This window comes from Leopardus geoffroyi, chromosome A1 (genome assembly GCF_018350155.1).
Source record: "Leopardus geoffroyi isolate Oge1 chromosome A1, O.geoffroyi_Oge1_pat1.0, whole genome shotgun sequence".
Classification (NCBI taxonomy): domain Eukaryota; kingdom Metazoa; phylum Chordata; class Mammalia; order Carnivora; family Felidae; genus Leopardus; species Leopardus geoffroyi.
Window position 1 is genome coordinate 90,713,531 of NC_059326.1, and position 20,708 is coordinate 90,734,238.

Sequence of the window (20,708 nt, forward strand, 5' to 3'; positions counted from 1 at the left end):
CTCTTTCTGTCTCTCACATCCTTCGGGAAGATTTTTTAAAAATGTTTATTTTTGAGAGAGTGCAAGCGGGAGAGGTGCAGAGAGAGGGGGACAGGGGATTTGAAGTGGGTTCTGCCCTGACAGGTGACAGTGGTGAGACCCACGTGGGGCTTGAACTCATGAACCACAAGATCATGACCTGAGCTGAAGTTAGATGCTCAAATGACTGAGCCACCCAGGTGCCCCCCTTGGGAAGATTTTAAGAGGGTCGGAGGGCCCGAGATCACCCTGAATTGCCCTCATCCCTCTCTGGGGCTATTCTAGATCAGGGTTCCAAGTCTAGCCCTTCACAGATCAGTTGGTAACAACTGTGAGCCATAGGACAGTGGTAGTGGTGGGGACTGTATCCAGCAGGAGAGCACAAGCCAGATCTAAAGACATTTGAGTCTAGCTAAAACCAAACACATGTGACCCACACTAACTAAGTGTTCCAGTTGAGTTGACCCCGTGGTCCTTGGTTTTGTGTCTTTGGGATCTAGACTGAATGAGTATACCTGAACAAAGTACCATGAGGGAATTCTGTGTCCCACTTCTCATCTGAAAGAAAAGAAGTGGGGACCAGAGGGTGAGGCAAGCCCCGGGGGTTGGCCAGTACTTTCCAGAAGAGGAAGAGGAGAGATCTGAAACCATGAAAATTTGAAGATGTAGGGAGGTGCCTCTTTTTTTTTTTTTTTTTTTTTTTTTTTTTGAGCTGCGGACAGGTGATCAGGGAACTAGGACAAGTCAACACGGGGCCCCCTACATGAAGGACTCAATAGGAAATTGCAATGCACATGTGCCTGATTCATCTGCTCAGCCTTGTGGGATATCACGGTGGGGAGTGAAGAAAGGGCTGGTCATGGGCAGTGATCTGCCTCCCACTCATGTCTGGGTGAGGCCCCAGGAGGCCAGAGGCGACGTGGAAAGGAACAGCCGCCAGGGCTCATTCACGAGTGACGGGGAGACAAACCCTCTTTCCAAGGTGTAGCCTACTGCTGGTATTTCAAAGTGGTGCCAGATAATGTAGTTAGGTGGCCCCGTCTGAAAATAGCACTTCGCAAAGTGAGAGAGCCATCCATTTTCAATTCTGCTCTTCTAATGGCATCAAGGGAAAGGTCTCTGCTTCTGCTAGTCTGTCTCACCATTTTCCCCACACTTGCCAGTCAGCTTTGGCCTCAGCGCCTTTTGCAGGCAATCGTATCTAGAATTTGACAATATTTTTTTTTTGGGGGGGGGCTTGATTTTATTTATTTTTGGCAGTTATCTTTGCATTATGGTAAGATGTTGGCCTTTCCATTTATAGTGGTGATTTAAAGTATCCTTTAAAACCTTAAGTACAAGTACGTGGTTAAGTACTGTACGAAGAAATAACTGTGGGGATGGTGGGGGGATTATGGTAAACAATAATAGACCTGGCAGAGAAGTGACTGAGACAGTAGAACATGACCCTTGAAGTAGGTGAGGCTGCTGGTTGGGTCTTATCCGTCTTTTGAGGAGGAGGAAAACACAGATAACCACAGGAGGAATGAGTGGAGGAGTGTCATGAATTTCAAGACAGCACCTAGATAGACACAGGTCTGGGCTGCCCAGCTCCCTCAACCTTCAGGATTCAACCCATGCCACTTCTTACAGGAAGTCCTCCAAGATGCCTGGCTCTGAAGCCATCTCTCTTCCCATACACTGATCACCATCCACTTTCTCTGGAACCAGGTATGTCATCAGAGATGACAAAAGTGGATGCCTGCTGGGGTGGGGGAAGAAGACCTGTAGTGAACTGCAGGGCAGATGCCCCATTTCATGGTTGATAAGCAGAAATGCAGGCCCGGTGTGGCCACACTTTCCAATTTCTCAAGAAAAACTGAAATCTAAATTCTTATGTGAAATTTCACTATTTTTAGCATTGACAACAAATGTTCACTATGTCTGGGGGCTGGATCCTGTCTTGGGCACCCTCAGGCAACACAGAGGGAAGATTCCAGGTGAAGATGGCCATCAAGCTACAGAGCCCTCACACCCAGATCCTGAAGATGACGGAACCAAGGATGCAAAATCACAGCTAGAACAAGTTGTGCAAGTCACGTGTTTCTCCATAAGACCGGGCCCTCCTGGCCAGCAGGAGGGCCCTGAGTCATCAGACCCTGCCTGACCAAGGCCAGCCCCAAAGCCCTGACCACATTGGTCTGGGGCAGGTGAATGAGAAAACCCAAAAGGTGTCCACCATCCAGGGAAGTGAGGCAGAAGTCTGGGCTCACATAGCAGAGATGTCCCCAAAGAGACATGCCTAGGAGGGGGTTTCCAGGTGGGACCTAGGGAGGGAAGGTCACTGTGCTGGGGGACAGCAGGCCTGGTAGGAGAGTGACTTCAGGCAGTGGGAGCACTGTACTGGAGAGGTGGGGATTCCACCTGGGGATGGGCTTTGACAAACTTGCTCCAGAATGGAGAGGGATGCCTCGGGTGCTGAGTTGGAAAAGGTGGGTAGAGTGTAGAGAGGCTATTTTAGGCAGGCCTGGGAGTGCAAAGGCCAAAGGCCAGGAGGCTGGTGGAGGCGGAGCAAATGAGGGCAGCAAACTGAGCTCTGGGAGGCAGGCACAGGCTTGGGTGGAGAAGGCTATATTCAGAGGTTGCAACAGAGGGTTGAGGAGGCAGAGAGGGACAGGAACTTCAGGCAGAGAGGAGTTGGGGACTAAGAAACCTTGCATCTCTCCGTAAGGGTAAAAGTTTATATTTGGGATAGCCCCTGCAGTGCACGCACCCTCCTATTGAAAGCATCTTCCAGCCTCTGGTGTTTCCATCTCAAGCCTCCCCAACCCCGTCCCATTCCTACGCCCGGTCCTGCCCCAGGGCTCCCAGAGAGTGTGAGGCGGCCCTTTGAGCCCCAAGGCTGACGGGCGGGACCCGGGCGCCCCAAGGACTCTCTGGGTGGAGATGCTCGGGCGGGAGCCGCTCCTCCGAGGTTGTGCGCCGCGAGGGCGCGGGGCGCGTCCGATGGTGGCCGGTGGCGGGGCTCCCCACCCCCCCCCCCGCCCCGCCCGGCCCGGCCAGCCGCGCTTCTCTGCCGCCGCCTCGGGGCGTCTCTGCTTCGCTACGAGCCGGGAACCGCCGCGGCGGCGGCGCGAGGAGGGGAGCGGGCGGCGACGGCGGTGGCGGCGGCGGCGGCGGCGGCGGCGGCCGCGCCAAGAAGCGCCGGGTCACCGCAGGCTGAGGCGCCCGCCGTCCCCGCCCTCCCCCTCGCTCGCCTTCTCCTCCCTCCCGCCTCCCTCGCTCGCTCGCTCCTTCCCTCTCCCCGCCTCCCCTCCGCGCTCCCCCGCCCTCCCCTCCGCGCCTCGCCTCCTCCGCCCCGCGCCCTGCGGTGCTGCAGCTGCGGGCGGCTCCAGCTGCCCCCAGATGTGGGCTGGGCGGCGCGCGGGGAACTTTCGCGCCGGCAGCGAGTGCGGGGCCCCGGCTGCGGTCCGGCTGCCATGGATCCGCCGGCGGGAGCCGCTCACCGCCTGCTCTGCCCCGCGCTGCTGCTGCTGCTGCTGCTGCTGCCGCCGCTCCTGCTGCCGCCGCCGCCCGCGGACGCCCGGCTCGCCGCCGCCGCCGCCGACCCCCCAGGTAGGTGCGGCCGGGCCCCCGAGCTCCACGACCCCGGTCGGCCGGGCCCCGCCCCGCGTGCCCCGCCGCCCCCTCCCCAGGCGTCGTCCAGCCCGACTTGGGCAAACTCTGCGCACCCCGCCCGGGGCCAAGTTGGCCAACTTCGGGGCCGGGTTGGTCGCGCAGGGGGCGCCCCGCGGTGCACCGGAGCGCCTCGGGCCGGGGGGAGCCTCGGAGCGTTCGCGGCTCCCGAGACGCGGAGCGTGGAGATGGGGGACCGGGAAAGCCCCGCGGCAGAGAGCGCAGCGCTAGCCCCAGCGGGTCCTGGGGAGCCAGGGCGAGGCTGCGCCGGGGCTCGCGTCCGGGGACGCTCGGGAGGAGCCGGGTGCTGAGCTCGCCGCCTTGGGCCCTGAGGACTGATGGGGCTCCCTGGAGGGAATCCCTGAAGATCCGAGGGACCCTGCTCCACCCCTCCCTGCCCTCGGGCGCGCGGGGAGGGGGGCCAGCGTTGGTCCAACCGAGAGCTGGACACGGAGGACAGGCCGCGCGTGCCGGGGGGAGCCGAGTCCTCGCCTCTCCGGAGGCAAGCGGTGAGGGCGCCCGGGCGGCGGGGACCGCGGAGGGGTAGAGGCGCACGGGTAGGGGGCCAACCGGCAACGGCTTCGGAGCAGCCCCATGTCCTGCCAAGGACGGTAGGTTCAAGGGACCGGGAACAGTCTGACGGGGCCATCCCCAGGGGAACTGTGAGGAGCTCGCAGAGCCCCAACCCGGAACCGGGCAGGGGGCAGAGCTCTTGGCTGGCAGGGTCCCAGAGGGGGACGGCCTGGGGGCGGCGGGGCTCCGGAGTGATGTCCCTGTTAACGCCCCTTCCCAGTTGGAAGAAGGCCGGGGAGGTGAAGGTTAGTTTCTGGGGGTTGTTTGGCAGAATGCCCTTCCCTGTTCGCAGTGGTGGCGGCGGCGGGGTGGTGGAGGGATGCGGGGTTTCGCGGCGAGGCTCTGGCGGGTCTGACGCCCCTTCCCGTTGCAGGAGGGCCCCTGGGGCACGGAGCGGAGCGCATCCTGGCGGTGCCGGTGCGCACTGACGCCCAGGGCCGCTTGGTGTCCCACGTGGTGTCGGCGGCGTCTGCCCAGGCTGGGGTACGCGCCCGCAGGGCCGCCCCTGACCAGACCCCGGGCTTACCTGGAGGCAACGAAGAGGACCCCGGCGGCCGCCTCTTCTACAATGTCACAGTCTTCGGCCGAGACCTGCACCTGCGGCTGCGGCCCAATGCCCGCCTCGTGGCGCCCGGGGCCACGGTGGAGTGGCAAAGCGAGTCGGGCGCCACCCGCGTGGAGCCCCTGCTCGGGACGTGCCTCTATGTCGGAGACGTGGCGGGCCTGGCTGAAGCCTCCTCCGTGGCGCTCAGCAACTGCGACGGGCTCGTGAGTACTCACTTCTCTCGTTCCTTTCTGTCCAAGGCCCTTGCCTGGGAATTGGAGACTGGTTACCTGTGAGTCCAAGGCCTGCACTGAGGACCTCCTCTGTACCCCTGTGTGCAGGGACCACGGGGCACTGACTGAAGTGGTTGGCAGGAAAGCAAGTTATTTTGACCGGCCCGAGAGCGGGTGATTTAGGCAGTGGGTCAGGGTCTCTAAAGCTCTGATCAAGCAGAAGAGTGTGGTGTCCCTTATGCGTGCTGGGCCCCAGGTGTTCCTATCGTAGCCAAGTGTGTGTACATCTCTGGGAGTGTGTGAATCTGCACATGTGTCTTGGAATGTTGGTGTGCACTCGCGTCTGGGTACCTGTGCACCTGCGTGAATATGTGTCTTGTGCGTGAGCGTATCTGTAGGTTTCTGCTCATTTGGGTGTCAGGGTATCTGTTGAGTGTGCGTCCCCGTGCATTTGAGAATGTGGGGTATGTGTGCAAGGGGGCACATGGGTTGGCGGTCAGTCTGCTTGCTTCTGTGCTACCCAGGGAGCGGGGAGTGGTGCTGAAATACCCAGTTATTCCTCTGCCCCCTGGCTGACCGGGAGCCACTGATTTTTATGCTGTGGTTTCCTGTTGAACTCCAGCTGGTAATTTGAAAAGTCGGTTTTCTCTCTCTATTTTGAGCCTAGGGGAGCATTTGGAAATATAGGCTCTGGTGCCCATGGGTAGCCTCTGAAGGACAGAAGAGAGGCCCAGTCCCCTCCTGGGACTTTTTGGGCCACCCAGTGCGACTGGAGCCCTGGGAAGTTTTCTTGTTTTCAGGGGCCTCAGAGGGACCATGGCTTGGCATCAGGGGGCCTCAGAGGAAGCCTGGATCGATGCTCAGGGAGGAGGCTGACATTGGCGGTGCTCTGTCCGGCCGCCCGGGGGCCTGGCACGGGCAGAAGCCACTGCAGTTTTCTATTTTGGATTGGGTGTGCGGTGGTCAGGCTGGCGGTGCTGGCCAGACATCTGAAGCCGCCCACCGTGGCTTCTGCTGTAAGTGCTGCTCAGGACACTCCTGTTCTGAGCGAGTGGCCGCCCTCCCAGCCCTGCTGGCCCCCAAGTCCCCCTGTCCTCAGGCTTGTCCTGCCTGCCTGCAGAGCCAGCAATGACACCAGTGCCCCACAACCGCTGGTGTTCTTTTTATGGAGACACAGGAAATGTCACTTGTTGCTTCGGAAAATCACTGCCTTTGGCTGGATTTCATTAGAACCCAGGCATATTGCAAACAACTATAAATGTCCTTGGAGGAATTGGGTTATCCTGGTGCGGCCCTTTGTATGTCCGAGGATGTCCCGGGCCTCGTAGGTGTGTCTCATTTCGTGCTGCAGGTGAATTTCCTAAATCAAAGGAAATCAGTGCTGGGGACTCCAGGGGTTGGGGGAGTTGACATGGATGCAGTCTGTAGGTGGGCCAGCTCCTGTGTACTGATTAATTCCTGAAGGACAGCACTTCAGGGAGTCTGTGTCACTATATCACTCATTCGTCTGTCATTTGGTGATTCATTTGTTTAGCCAGAACTTCCTAGTGTGTTTGTCCACTGTGCCAGTCAGAGGTGTTCCTCGCCCGGTGCCCACCTGGGTTGAGGGGCTGAGCATTACCCCGTCCCTGCCTTTGACAGTGATCTCCTGGGGGCTGTTTGAAGAAAGAGTTGCCAATAGGCAAAGGTGCATGTTGGCAATCTCAGAAGAGGGAAGAAGACGTGCAGAGGTACCAGGTATGCGTTGGCCGGGTCAGGACAGACATGGTGAGTGAGATGTCACATGTACTGGACACACGCCTGCACACATACAAGATGGAGCAGGAAAGAGTTGGACTTGGAAGACTGGCTGGGCCTTGCCTCAGGGGCCTTGAATACTGTCAGTGAAAAATGGCCTTGAGACAGTGGGGCACCAATTTTAGTTCTTTAAATTTCTTTGTTTTTCTTTTTTTTTCTTCTTCTATTCTTCCTTCCTTCCTTTCTTTCTTTCTTCCTTCCTTCCTTCCTTCCTTCCTTCCTTCCTTCCTTCAGTCCCTCCCTCCCTTCCTTCCTTCTTTCCTTCCTTCCTTCCTTCCTTCCTTCCTTCCTTCCTTCCTTCAGCCTAGAGATGGTAGGGCATCAATATTAGTTTTTTACTATTTTTCTTTTTTCTTTTATTTTCCCCTTCCTTCCTTCCTTCCTTCCTTCCTTCCTTCCTTCCTTCCTTCCTTTCTTCCTTCCTTCCTTTTCCTTCCTTCCTTCCTTCCTTCCTTCCTTCCTTCCTTCCTTCCTTTTCCTTCCTTCCTTCCTTCCTTCCTTCCTTCCTTCCTTCCTCCCTTCCTCCCTCCCTCCCTTCCTTCTTTCCTTCCCTCCTTCCTTTTGTTTTGGCATGTGTGCCTCTTCTCATTTTATAACAATTAATTCCTTCACCTTTGAAGCCTCTCTGCATCAGTGATAGGCCTGGGGCTTTATACATCATGCAAAGCCGTGGTCTCCACAGCTGTCCTGCAAGGGAAGGATCCTCATCCCTGGTTTGCAGATAGGCAGGGAGGCTCTAGGAGGATGAGCCACTTGCTCAAGACCACATAGGTAGGATTCTGGCCTGGTTCCCTCCAGCTACTTTTGCCACAGCGCTCCCAAGACACTGAGATAGGCAATACCTGTGCATCCCCTCCCAACGGGCCTTATATGGATAAATGCATCTCACTCACCCAGAAACCCAGGCCCTTAACCCCCGTGCCACACAGGCCACCTTTCTCCTCACCTTTTGCTCTTCCTTCATAGATAACACACGAAGCAGGTATGTCAGGCTGTGGTGTGTGTGCAAATCCCCAGGGACCTGGTTAAAATGCAGGTTCATCACATCTGTGGTGGGGCCTGAAGTTCTGCATTTCTCATAAGCTCCGAGGCTAATGCTCCTGGGCCTCGGCTTGCCCTTTGAGAAGCCAGGCTCAATAGCCCCTTTCTGCAAGAGAGTTCTGCAGATTGTACCACACGTTGCCTCTAGCAAATGGGGTTCAGCTGACAAACTGGTGTGGGCAGTGCTGTACCTTGCATTCAGCTTGTGAGATTCAGGGAGTCCATCGGGATCTCTGAGAAGTTCTGTAATGAAGAAGTCGTCTCAGGTCTCCTGGGTGGCTCTGTCGGTTAAGTGTTCGGCTCTTGATCTCAGGTCAGGTCTTGATCTCAGGGTTGTGATTTCAAACCCTGAGTTGGACTCCATGCTGGGCGTGGAGCCTACTTAAAAAAAAAAAAAAAGGAAATGTCTTGTGCTCTGTGTAATCCATCATGTTCTACGCAGATGGGACCGTGGAACCCCTTCTTTGCAGAACATTTGGAACTAGTCTTCCTGGAAGACGTGAAGAGAAACCACAGAGCAGGGTCCCAGCAGGCAGCTGTGGTCTTAGAGCTTACATTTAGATGGGACATGCCTTTCCCAAGAGCCACAAGCCCTTTCAGGCCTAATGTCCTGCTCCCGGCCAGGGACACACAGTTGCTCATCTACTTGCCTGGCCCTGAGTTTGTTTCTCTGCTTTAAAGGAAGGCACAGTGGCAGTAGCTTTGTTTTCTGTGGACAGGAGTCTCCTAATCGAGGGGATTCTTAATTCACCATATTTGTCAGGATCTTTTCAGTTACAAGTGACAGCTTAAGTTAAATTAGTTTAAACAAACAAAAAAAGGGAAGTTATTAGCTCACAGAATGGTGAATCTTCAGGCATGGCTGAATCCAGGATAGCTTTGTTGTCAGGTGCAGTTCTTCTGTGGTGCCCCCGTCTTTCCAGGGGCCCAGCAGTGCCTGACTGACATCTTTTTCTGATTATTTCTGGCTGAGTCCTGGGTATGACTCTGGCTACCCTGGGGTCTAATGCTCTTGTGAGAACCCCAGAAATGGAGACCGGAAGAGGTGCTGTTTCCTCAGTTACCATGAGATTGGGATTCTGGGCCTGCCAAGATGTAGATCTTTCTGGAGTCAGGTAGAGGTGCAGACTCAAGAGATGCCACATGAAGACATGCTTTGTAAGGCATGCCGGGCACTTTATTTCCAGAGAGGCTGGGAAATGTAGAGTTTCCAGGTTGTCTTTTTTTTTTTTTTTTTTTTTTACAGCCACTAGACAGAAATTGCTCATGATATGCACAGGGAAAGGGTAAAGTTTGTCTTTTCACAATGCATAAGAAAATTACGCTTAATGAAGGATTCTTGCATGTCACGTTGCTATAGTTTTCTAGTACCTCTCGGGCCATGTGATAGGTATGCTAATATCACATCATTCTTATATGCTCATCAAAAACCCAATAAGGGGCACCTGGTGTCTCAGTCAGTTAAACGTCCGACTCTTGATTTTGGCTCAGGTCATGATCTGAAGGTTGTGAGATCGAGTCCCCTGTCAGGTTCTGTGCTGAGAGTGGAGCCTGCTTAAGATTTTTTCTCTCTCTCTCTTTCCCTCTGCCCCGCTCCCCTCCTCAAAAATACAGCAACAACAACGAGAAGGCTGTTGGCATAAAAATAATAGTAAGTCGTAGTTTTTTGTGCCTCTACTATGTGCCAGGCTCCCTGCTGAGCACCTGATATCACCCTGTTCAATCCTAGCACTATCCTGTGGTCTATGCCTGATATCCCCATTCTACAGATGAATGAACTGAACCTCCAAATGCTGAAACCTTGCTTCTGATTCGAAGACCACGCCAACTACATTTTATTGCCTTTTTTTTTTTTGCATGCCAACAAAAAAGAATAAAAAGGAAGAAATGCATTTCTTGAAAACAGTCCTTACCTTTCCTGTTTTGACTCTTGGAGACCTTCTCAGTCAGGGGCGTTGTCTGTTGTTCGTGGGAGCAGGGAGCAGTCCTGGTGGCTGACACACTGCTCACCTGCTCCAGCCTGCAGCCCCTGGCAGGTTGCCTCAGTCTTCACAGCTGGGTGATGGCAGCGGGGACTCCAGTAGGACCGAAGCACCCCGCGCCACCTCTGCCTCCCACCTCAGTGCAGCTCTGGGGACCTCTCTGGCCAGATAGGGCCTGACGGGGCCAGTGGGTGGAAGTCTTCATGGGCTAGGCAGTGGGAAGGGTCTGGTCTCTGAGGTCTGGTCCCATCCTGAGGTCTACCAGGGGGGCAGTGTATATCCTAATGTGGGAGCTCAGTATGAGCCCCCATGATTCTGCGAGGCAGAGCCCTCATCATATGGCCAAGGTTCAGAGAAGCCCAAGGACTTCTGCCTGGTGGGCTGGGGCTCCTGGCCAGGATGGCAGCCTGGCCAGGAGCCAACTCTGTCCAGTCTTTTTTTTTTTTTTTTTTTTTTTACGTTTATTTATTTTTGAGAGAGGGAGAGAGAGAGGGAGAGAATGCACACATGTGTGTGTGAGCCTGGGGGTGGGGCAGAGGGAGGGGGATGGAGGGTTTGAAGTGGGTTCCATGCTGCCAGCACAGAGCCCGACGTGGGGCTCGAACCCACGAACTGTGAGATCCCGACCTGAGCGGAAGTGGGACGCTGCACCGACTGAGCCACCCAGGCGCCCCTGTCCAGTCTTTTTAAGTGTCACCAAGGTCTACAGAGAAAAGTCATTTGCTGGCTCAAGGGACCAAGATGAGTTTCATTCCAGCTGGCTCAGATGCTAGAGTCGGGCAGGCAGGTGTGGCAGGCTCGGGCTGTGGGGCTGGGGTGAGGGTGCCTAGGACTTGTAGCTGTCCCTTGTAAGGTCTTCCTCCCTCCCACCCTACCTTGGCACTGCCTTGGGGGGAGGCAGTGAGAAGATCTCAGGAACACCACAGAGGGGCTGTGGGACATTCTAAGTTCCTAGGGTCTTGGGGTTCCTCAGGTCAGAACAGCAGAGGCACCTGTTTGGCCCCTGCTCTTGGCAATCTACACAGCTGTCCCAGAGTAGTCTCAGCCTCCTCCATGGCTTCTTGGCTCCTTGTTGTTTTAAGATTCATTCAGTTTACATGACAGAAAACTGACTTACAATGAATGAAATAAACAAGGGAGGTCATGGGCCCAATTATCTATGGGATCCTGAGGAATTCAGGCATGGCTGGATCCAGGGGCTCAGGGCTTGTTTCAGCACATGCTCTCTGCCTTTCAGTTCTGTCACTCTTTGTGTTTATCTCAACATGGCCTTCCCCATGTGGGGGCCACCGGCAACTCCTGCTTAATTTGTCTTCTTCCACGGTGGCAATCAGAAATGGAGAGCAGTTCTTTCTGGGTGGTTCCTGCTAGCATCCTGGAGAGGGCTCTGATAGGGCCCATTTTTATTTTTATTTTTTATTTTTTTTAATATATGAAATTTATTGTCAGATTGGTTTCCATACAACACCCAGTGCTCATCCCAAAAGATGCCCTCTTCAATACCCATCACCTACCCTCCCCTCCCTCCCATCCCCCATCAACCCTCAGTTTGTTCTCAGTTTTTAAGAGTCTCTTATGCTTTGGCTCTCTCCCACTCTAACCTCTTTGTTTGTTTGTTTTTTTCCCTTTCCCTCCCCCATGGGTTTCTGTTAAGTTTCTCAGGATCCACCTAAGAGTGAAAGCATATGGTATCTGTCTTTCTCTGTATGGCTTATTTCACTTAGCATCACACTCTCCAGTTCCATCCACATTGCTACAAAGGGCCATATTTCATTCTTTCTCATTGCCACGTAGTACTCCATTGTGTATATAAACCACAATTTCTTTTTTTTTTTTTTTCAACGTTTATTTATATTTTTTGGGACAGAGAGAGACAGATCATGAACGGGGGAGGGGCAGAGAGAGAGGGAGACACAGAATCGGAAACAGGCTCCAGGCTCTGAGCCATCAGCCCAGAGCCTGACGCGGGGCTCGAACTCACGGACTGCGAGATTGTGACCTGGCTGAAGTCGGACGCTTAACCGACTGCGCCACCCAGGCGCCCCATAAACCACAATTTCTTTATCCATTCATCAGTTGATGGACATTTAGGCTCTTTCCACAATTTGGCTATTGTTGAGAGTGCTGCTATAAACATTGCGGTACAAGTGCCCCTTTGCATCAGTACTCCTGTATCCCTTGGGTAAATTCTTAGCAGTGCTACTGCTGGGTCATAGGGTAGGTCTATTTTTAATTTTTTGAGGAACCTCCACACTGTTTTCCAGAGTGTCTGCACCAGTTTGCATTCCCACCAACAGTGCAAGAGGGTTCCCATTTCTCCACATCCTCTCCAGCATCTATAGTCTCCTGATTTGTTCACTTTGGCCACTCTGACTGGCGTGAGGTGATATCTGAGTGTGGTTTTGATTTGTATTTCCCTGATGAGGAGCGACATTGAGCATCTTTTCATGTGCCTGTTGGCCATCTGGATGTCTTCTTTAGAGAAGTGTCTATTCATGTTTTCTGTGATAGGGCCCATTTTTAAACCGATCGCTATGATGTAGGCCTGGCCTGAGTCTCTTGCTCACCTTTGGGATTGAAAGTGAGGGTCAGATCCCCAAGCTCTGGAGTGGGTTGGCGTTTTATGTAAAAGCAAGAGGAGGGTGAATGTGCCAGGCAGATGAAAACAGTTGCTACCACACATTCCACCCGGATTCCAGGTCCCAGAGTCCAGCCCAGGTCTCTTCCTGGGCTCCAGACTTGCCTGCGCAGCTGCCTCCAGGGCTCCTTCTCTGGTTGACCCCATGCTTCTGAAATGGAATGCACTCTCCATTCTCTTCCAGACCCCACCCTTTCTTGGGTGGGAATCCCAGGATCACCCCTCTCCTCCCTGGGCATGACCCCATATCCAGCCAGCCACCATCTTAGACATCTCTGGACTTCATTCCAGTGCCCACCTCTCCACCATGCCTGACTCTAAGCCCTGTCTTTTGTGCCTGTGTTCCTCAGCTGCTGCTGAATGGTCTGTCCCCAGCAACTCTTGCCTCACACAGCAGCCAGACTGATTTTATAAACCACATATTAAATCATGTCACTCCTTTGTTCAAGATCTTTCAATGATTTTTATTGCCCTTAAAAAAAAAAACCCGGAAAAACATCCAAACCCACTGGCCTGGCATTCAAGGCCCCCTATGACCTGGCCCAGTGGCTTCCAGGTTCGTCTGTCATTGTGTCCCCCTCATGCCTGTGCCTCAGTCACACTGATCTTTTATTTCCTCCAACTCTGACACTCCCAGCTCAGGGCCTTTGCATAGGCTGTGTTCCTGGACCACTCTTATCCCTTCATCTTTACTTGGCTCAGTCTGTAGGTCTCAGCCAAGTGGCATTTCATACAGGAAGCCATCCTAGACATTCGCATGCCATGTTACACCCTGTGCTTCTTAGTAACCTGTACCATAGGTAATGTGTATCTGGCTATGTCTGGGCTATGTAGGGCCCAGCTGTGAAATCAGAGTTCCTGAAGCCTATGTAGGAAAGGGCTGGGGACTTGCCCTTGAGACCCTGTACCCTTCCCTTCCACGCCCCCCCCCCCCCCCCCCCAGTGCCCAGGGCTGGCCTGCCTCTCCTTATCTGCTCTCTTGCCAATCCCAGAATGTCCACCTTCAGTGGGGCAGACCACTGAGAATGGCTGACAGCTCTGCCTCCTTTCCCACAGGAAAGCACTTGTACACACATGTGGTATTACAGGTTTCTTGCCCCCACTTTGGGGTTCATGAAACCTGAGTTCAAAACAACTGGTCTAAATCAAACTAAGTAGGGGAGGGAAGTTCAAAACCACTGGTCTAAATCAAACTAAGTAGGGGAGGGAAGATCCCCCCCCCCCACACCCACCCCAGGCCTGTATGGGGAAGTGTTAGGTGGGGGTGAGGAGATATCAGGCTGGGCTCTGGCAAGCCACCTTGCAAGCCTGGGCAAATCCTCCCACCATGAGAGCCATCAGTTTGTCCAGATGGAAAGTGGAAGTTGGAGTTAACCATTTCTAGGACCCTTCCAGGGCAACTCCAGGTGTCTTAGAGGCCAGGTGGGGAACAGACAGACATACGTGAGGGAACAGAGTTGGAGGATGGAGAGGCGGGGATCCCAGCGGACCCAAGCCCCACCTCCCTTGAGAGATTGTTGCCTCTGGTGAGTGTGGGCTCTTTGCTGCAGAATCCTCTATTGTTACTTCAGAGAAACTATGTTTCTGAATCTGTTGATATCACGTGGGCAAACAAGTCCAGTGTGAAGACTGACAGGTCCCCTGACAGGGCCTCCAGAGGCAGGTGTGGAAGCACTGGGAGATGTGCTAGCAGCAGGATCATTAGATGGGCCAGGGTTCCCTGCCAGCAGGGGCTGGGGAACCTGCTGAGAACCCAGCCTCACTTCATCACAGCTGTCCCACATACCCTTCCAGGACATCCACAACCTTCTGGCTGACCTCCCCACCACTTCTCACTGGGAAGGATTTGGTGGAAGGGAAGGAGCTTCCTAGGGGCTCTTCCCTGCCTGGGCTGGGTAGGAACATGCACTGACCTGTGGCTGCCATGATGGAGGCTTACTTGTCAGGGGTTTGTGTTCAAGGTGGCAGATCAGCAACCTGTGACCCCACCCCACCACCCCATTTCCTCGTGGTGGCCCCTCAGAATGAGACTCATCTGTCTTTATTGAATAAGGCATCCAAAGGCGGGGGCGCCTGGGTAGCTCAGTCGGTTAATGGTCAGACTTCAGCTCAGGTCACGATCTCGCGTCCAACTTTGGCGCAGGTGATGCTCTTGCAGTTCATGGGTTCAAGCCCCTTGTCAGGCTCTGTGCTGACACCTGGGAGTCTGGAGCCTGGTTTGGATTCTGTGCCTCCCTCTCTTTCTGCCCTCCCTCGCTCACACTCTGTCTGTCTCAAAAATAAATAAACATTAAAAAAAAAAAAAAAAGAATAAGGCATCCAAAGGCACCTAGAGTAGTCAAAATCATAGACAGGAGAGTGCTGGTTGCCAGGGGCTGGGGGGACGAGGGGAGAGGAGTTATTATTAATAGTTACGGTTTCAGTTCTACAAGGAAAAAAAGAATTATAGAGATGGATAGTGGTGATGGTTGCATTAATACATTAAGAATGCATTTACTAGCACACTAAGAACTACACAAAGAATGGTTAAGATGGTAAATTTTATGTTGTGTGTATTTTACCACGTGAAAAAGGGCATCTGAGGACTCATGGGATTCAGTAGGTAGTTCAGGGTTGGAGTGGTGCCCCTTGAATCCCACTCACCCAGTTTTCCTCCCCTGTGTGACTCTTTCCCCTGGAGGACCAGTGGCTGCGGCTGTCCCCACACCCCTCACATCCCCAGGGGCAGGCTCGGGAAAGAGAAGCTGTCTAGTTTTTGGAGGTTCCCGCCAGTCTTGAGCTTCACTCTGATTGGCTGGGATTAGGTCACGGGACTTTTCTATAGCCAATCACTGTGACCCAGGAATGCCGTGTGCTGATTGACTCTGGCTGAGTCATATGCCGTAGCCACGGCTTCGAACAGCGCCGGGAGAGCGCCGGAAGCTGCGACCACCCGTGACTCCGGGGTAGCGGCTTCCCGCCTGTGTCACTCTTCTGCCGGCTGAGGGCCCTGGTGCCCGCGCTGGCCCTCAAGAAAAGGCAGAGGATCAGTGTCTATACCGGCTACCTTTCCTGGAACATGTACCCTATCACTGCGGTCGTCCTGTGAGCTCGCCATTGCTGTCCCCCTTTGACAGATGAGGAAACTGAGGCTCTGGTGAGTTACTCGGATCTGTGGGCTCTCCCAGTGTGGTGTCGCCTCTCTCCATGGAATCCTTTAGGGTAAAGGACATAGTGGATTGGTCGGTCACCGATCTCCGAGCCTGAGCTCTGGGAGGCCAGCTCTTTCTGAGTCATCCTCTGTCACCTTGACACCCCCTGCCCTGACTCTGTGGCCATGTGTGTTTCTGGCACTGGTTGTGGAGTGTAACGGTGCCATCCATTTATGTGTTGGCAGGCTTCAGGCTCATTCTGCCCCATGGCCAGCCTTGGCTGCCTGTCCCTTGTGCCCCCAGCCCTTAGTGAGTGAAGAGTGATGCTGAGGGTCAGCTGGAAGGTGGGGAAGGCCAGATCCTCACCTAGGCCTGCTGTGAGCACCATGAGTGCCATAGCCAGGGTGAGCACTCACTGAGGAGCTCATTTGCTCTGAGACACAGGGACACCTCCCATGGCCTGGAGTGTCCACCTAGCACTGAGGCTGGCTTTACTGTGCAGTGGCCTCAGCTGTGGTCTGGGCCTCCCCGTTCTGGTCTCTGAGATCCATAGGGGCAAATGCGTGTGGGGTCCTTCCTGGGACCTTGGGTCTGTACTGGCAGGCAGACACATCCTTCATTACCCTCACTGCCCTCCTCTGCTTGGGCAGCCTGGGGGAACATATGTGCATGTTTGTGCGCCTCTGCATGGCAATGTGTGTGTGTATGTGGAAAGGTGTGAGTGTGTGTGCATGTGCATGTGCATGCATATGTGTGTGAGTGTGATGTGAAAATGGATGTGCATGTAAGTGTGTGTGTGTGTCCATGCATGGGAGCGTATGCATTGGAGTGAGTATGAGTGTGAGCGTGTGCGTGGGTGTGAATGTGCATGTTTGTGTCTATGTGTAGGTGTATATATGTCCCCATTTGAGTGAGCATGTGCATTCAAGTGTGAGTGTGTATCATGGTCGTGTGTGTTCTTGGCAGGGGCTTCCTTCAAGGGGAGGGGATTGAGAGGGAGTAGAGGTACTGAGGGGAGGGGGAGACCCCAGCCCTCTGAATCTTGGGACCACCTTGGATCCCCCTTCCCCCACTGGCAGGCGCTCTGGGATGGGAGGGCCCAGGTAGGAGCCTCTTGCTCTGCTGCTTATGTTTCATATTAAATGTCAACTGTCCACCGGGTCTGCGGTGCTGCCATTAATATGGAGAAGTTATTACAGAGCCTGGAGCTGGCTCCTCGGGCTCATCCATGAATTTCAATTACCTTGCACATCTACTCTAGGCCTGTGGAGTGGGGTGCACAGCTTCTCCTTGGAGGCAGAGGAAACCCTGGCATCCAGGACCCAGGCCCAGACAGTGCAGGGAGCCTAGGCAGGCTCTGCGCTGCCCCACCTTGCCCTGCAGGTTTCAAGCGAGCACGGACTTGGTGTGGCCCAGAGGCTGCCGTGTCACATGGTCATCTCTGTCCCACATAACTGGGCAGCCAGGACAAAGGCTAAAATGCCACTAAACCTCATTTCCTTGGCTTGCAAAGGAGGGGAACCTATCCACACCCGCCTTGCTGGGCATTGGAAGGATGCGTGGGTGCACAGCAAGCCCTTAGCCCAGGCCTAGGGCTTGGGAAATTTATGCATTTCATCATATCGAAGGTGCCATCAATCATAGGGCACACCAAGTAAGAGCAGACACTCCTGATAAAACTGCGCCGTGCTGCCTTAACTTCGGTCCTAAGAGGCATAGATAGGCACCAGCCACCCTGCCCCTAGTTGCTCCAAAGAGTGGGCCATTTCTCCCTTCTCACTCACTTTGCTTACTTAGCATGTGACTGCCTTCTTCATTTTGGGGTGTCTTCTTCTCCTTGGTAAAGTGTGGGGTTGCAGTCATTCCTCCAGGGACATTCCTCACTGATGCCAAAGCTACACACTTCCTTGTCTCGGTGACCTTCTGCACATGCTATAAATGTTTGCCATTGTGGTGTGGTTTTTCGAGGACATTTTGGGTGGCAAGGATCTCCACACAAGAAGAGCTGCCCCTACACCCAATTCAAGTGAAGTAATAGCAATATGAGTGAAACACCATGGGCAGGCGGGTGCATGCCAGCCAACACCAGCCACTGCATGGTTGCTGCCGACTGCTGGTGGTGAGAAGATCCGTTGATTTCCTCCCCAGTTCAGAGGTGGTAAATGCAAAAAATGTGCGTCTAGAGTCCTGGGCATGCAGTTTTTATTGTTGTTGTTGCTAGTATTATTATTATGTTACAAACGATTTCAGGGCACTGTCTGAGAGCTGGCACGCAACTCTCAGGCCAAGAAGCAGAGCAGCGGCTGACACAGGGCCATTCACGCCAGAGGGACTAGCCCTTGCTAGCTCTGTGAGCAGAATATTCAAGGATTCATCTTTGAACCTGGATATTTCTCCTCTGAAAGCAGGGATTGTGACTCCATGGCAAATAAGGTGTATTTCTGTTCCATGCAAGATTTGTCTAAGTCTCGGGCGTGGCCAGTGTGATTGGGAGCAGAGCTTCTGTAGGTACGATGAAAAGTGGCTCAAGCGTGGTGAACATGAATGTATATAAAAAAACACACATCAATGTTTTTTTAATGGATGACGCCACATACCGTCTCCCGTCACTTGCAAACGAAATGTCGGGTTGATCGATATCACAGATAAATTCTGTGTTTCTGTCACTCTGTTCTTCAACCTGTACTAAACTGTGTTTATCATTAGAGCCTTTAAGCTGTGATGTCTGAAGTATTAGCTACTTTATAGCTACACTGTCCACCACGGTAGCTATGAGCCAGCTGAGCTATGAGCTGGGTGAGGCTTTTGACTATTTGAAATGTGACTGGTCTGAAGTGAGCATGTGAAGTGAGTGCCTAAGTGTAAAATACTCAGTATTCAAAGACTTACTACAAAAAAATATATATAAGATATTTCATGATTATCTAGAAGTATTGATCATAGGTTAAAATGTTAATATTTTTGGATATACCGGATAAAGTAAGAAATATTGCTGAAATTAATTTCACCTTTTTTTTTTCCCCTCAACGTGGCTCCATGTGAAGTTCTCATTACATTTCTGTTGGACGGTGCTGATTTGAGACATCTGGCTGGATACCTCCCGTTTTGCTGTTACTCTTTTGCAAAATTTTCTTGGCTGGTCACATCTGTTTATTCTTTCAATTGAATTTTAGAATTGTTTTGTCAGGTTAAAAACATCCCTTGCGAATTTGATTGACATTAAATTAAACCTAGAAACCAATTAAAGGAGGAATTGACATAATTTACAGCATTTACCAGGAACATGGTGTATTTTTCAATCGATTTAATTCTGCTTTGATGTTACTCAGTAAAGTATTATACATTTTTTATATGGGTCACCCATTGTTTTAAATCACGGTCATTTCAAGGATTTTTTTCCTTTTTGCTATTTATTGAATCATTTCCATCTATCGTTGGTGTACAGGAAGGTTATTGATTTTTATATAATTATCTTTTATCAAGCTGCTTGATTGAACTCATTAATTCTAATATATCTTTGTGGATTCCCTTGGGTTTTCTAGGTATACAGTTGTACTGCCTGTAAACGATGATAATTTTGGAGCCTCATTTCCAATCTGCACTATCTAGAACCTTCAGAGTAACGTTAAGTAACAGCAGTGGCTTTGTGCATCCGCGTCTGTGCCTGGCTCTGATGGGAACGCCCCTGGCATTTCTCTGCTTAATAAAATATAATGCTTGCTCGTGGACTAAGATGGATTTTGTGTGAAGGCAATATCCTCTGAATTCTAGTTTTCTGAGGTCCTATTTTTATCAGCAAAGGAGCTGAAATCTAGATAAAATGTGTCTAATACCTCACACACCACCCCCACCCCCACCCTAAGCCAGAGAGGCGTTATACAATTCCCAGGGGGCTGTCTTTTCTGAGGACCTGGGACTCAGGGCTGCTGGCCACACAGGTGGCTTCCGGGACTGGAACCAGTTCTCAGAAAGCCCATGAGTGGGGGAATTGCCACCTCAACAGGCCACGTTTTCCTTCTCTCAGTGGTGTCTCTCCCAAACTTCACTGTTTCCCAGGCAGACCTCCTGAGTCTTACAGAAGATGGTAGTTGTTGGTACCTGCGAACAGAGGCCCCCACTGGCTCCCACTGGTACTTTTATTCCCACATGCCTCTAGAAAGTCTTTTCTCAAAGACCATCGCCCCCCCCCCCGCCCCCCGCTGCCTTAGAGGAAATCTATGGCCTGTTGTGTAGAGAATAAAATTGTTTTCCCTTGTGTTGTCTGTCTGTCTGCCCACAGATGGGCAGTTCTGAACAGTGTCTGTTCTGAGGCCCTGCCCTGTGAGATTCTGATTTGTTGGATATAGGTAGGACTTAGAGGTCTGCATTTCTCAACATGGGAGGATCTTATTCACAGCCAGTGGGCACCCACTGACCTAGAGGAAGGTCAGGAGTTGTGAAGTCAAACAGAACTAGGTTCAGGGCTGGCTCGCTACTTGCTGGCCTGTGACCCTCAGTTTCCCCAGTTGCCATGCTACCTACCTTGGAGGGCTTGCGTCTTTGAGGAAGTGAAGGGGAACAAGCTGGTTGACCCCAGTCCAAAAAGCTTGGGATCCAAAATCATTGGGAGGATTGGGGTGGAAGGAGAGGATGTCCAAGAGGGACAACCAGGCCTTCAGGTGGCTTGGGAGCACAGAAGCTGCCTCTGAGGTGTCAGCTCCTGACCCTCTGTGCCACCTGGTCCTTCACCTGGAAATTCAGAGCAGGGCACATGGAGGGAAGCCCTCTGGCATGACTGTCCCTGAGGCTGGCTGTCCACACATTGGGCGGGTAGAACGCAGTTGGCCGTGGGCACTGATCCTGCAGGCCCTGGTGGGCAGAGTAGGGGCAGGGTGCTATCTTCTATGGTACCCGTCAATGCCACCAGCCAGACCCTAGGCCTTGTGACGCTCCCCCCTTGGCTCTGCTGGCTGACTGCTGGCTGCTGGTATGAGCTCACTAACCCCAGGCTTAGGTTTGGGCATCCCTGGTGTTTGGGTGTGTTGTAGCCTAGAGTGGCTGGTCTGAGACCTGCACACAAAGTGAGCAGAGGTCCCAGGCCGGGGCTCAGCTTAGTTG

At 53.0% G+C, this 20,708-nt stretch overlaps 1 protein-coding gene across 1 annotated transcript in view; it reads left to right on the top strand.

The window, feature by feature from the left end:
- The first annotated feature begins 3,286 nt into the window (after positions 1-3,286).
- The window catches only part of ADAMTS2 (ADAM metallopeptidase with thrombospondin type 1 motif 2), a 243,665-nt gene continuing 226,243 nt past the window's right edge, over positions 3,287-20,708 (top strand). Inside the window, exons 1-2 of the mRNA XM_045485147.1 lie at positions 3,287-3,612; positions 4,619-5,013. Coding sequence (XP_045341103.1) covers positions 3,477-3,612; positions 4,619-5,013 — 531 coding nt within the window. The 5' untranslated portion in view covers positions 3,287-3,476. The remainder of the gene's footprint in view (positions 3,613-4,618; positions 5,014-20,708) is intronic.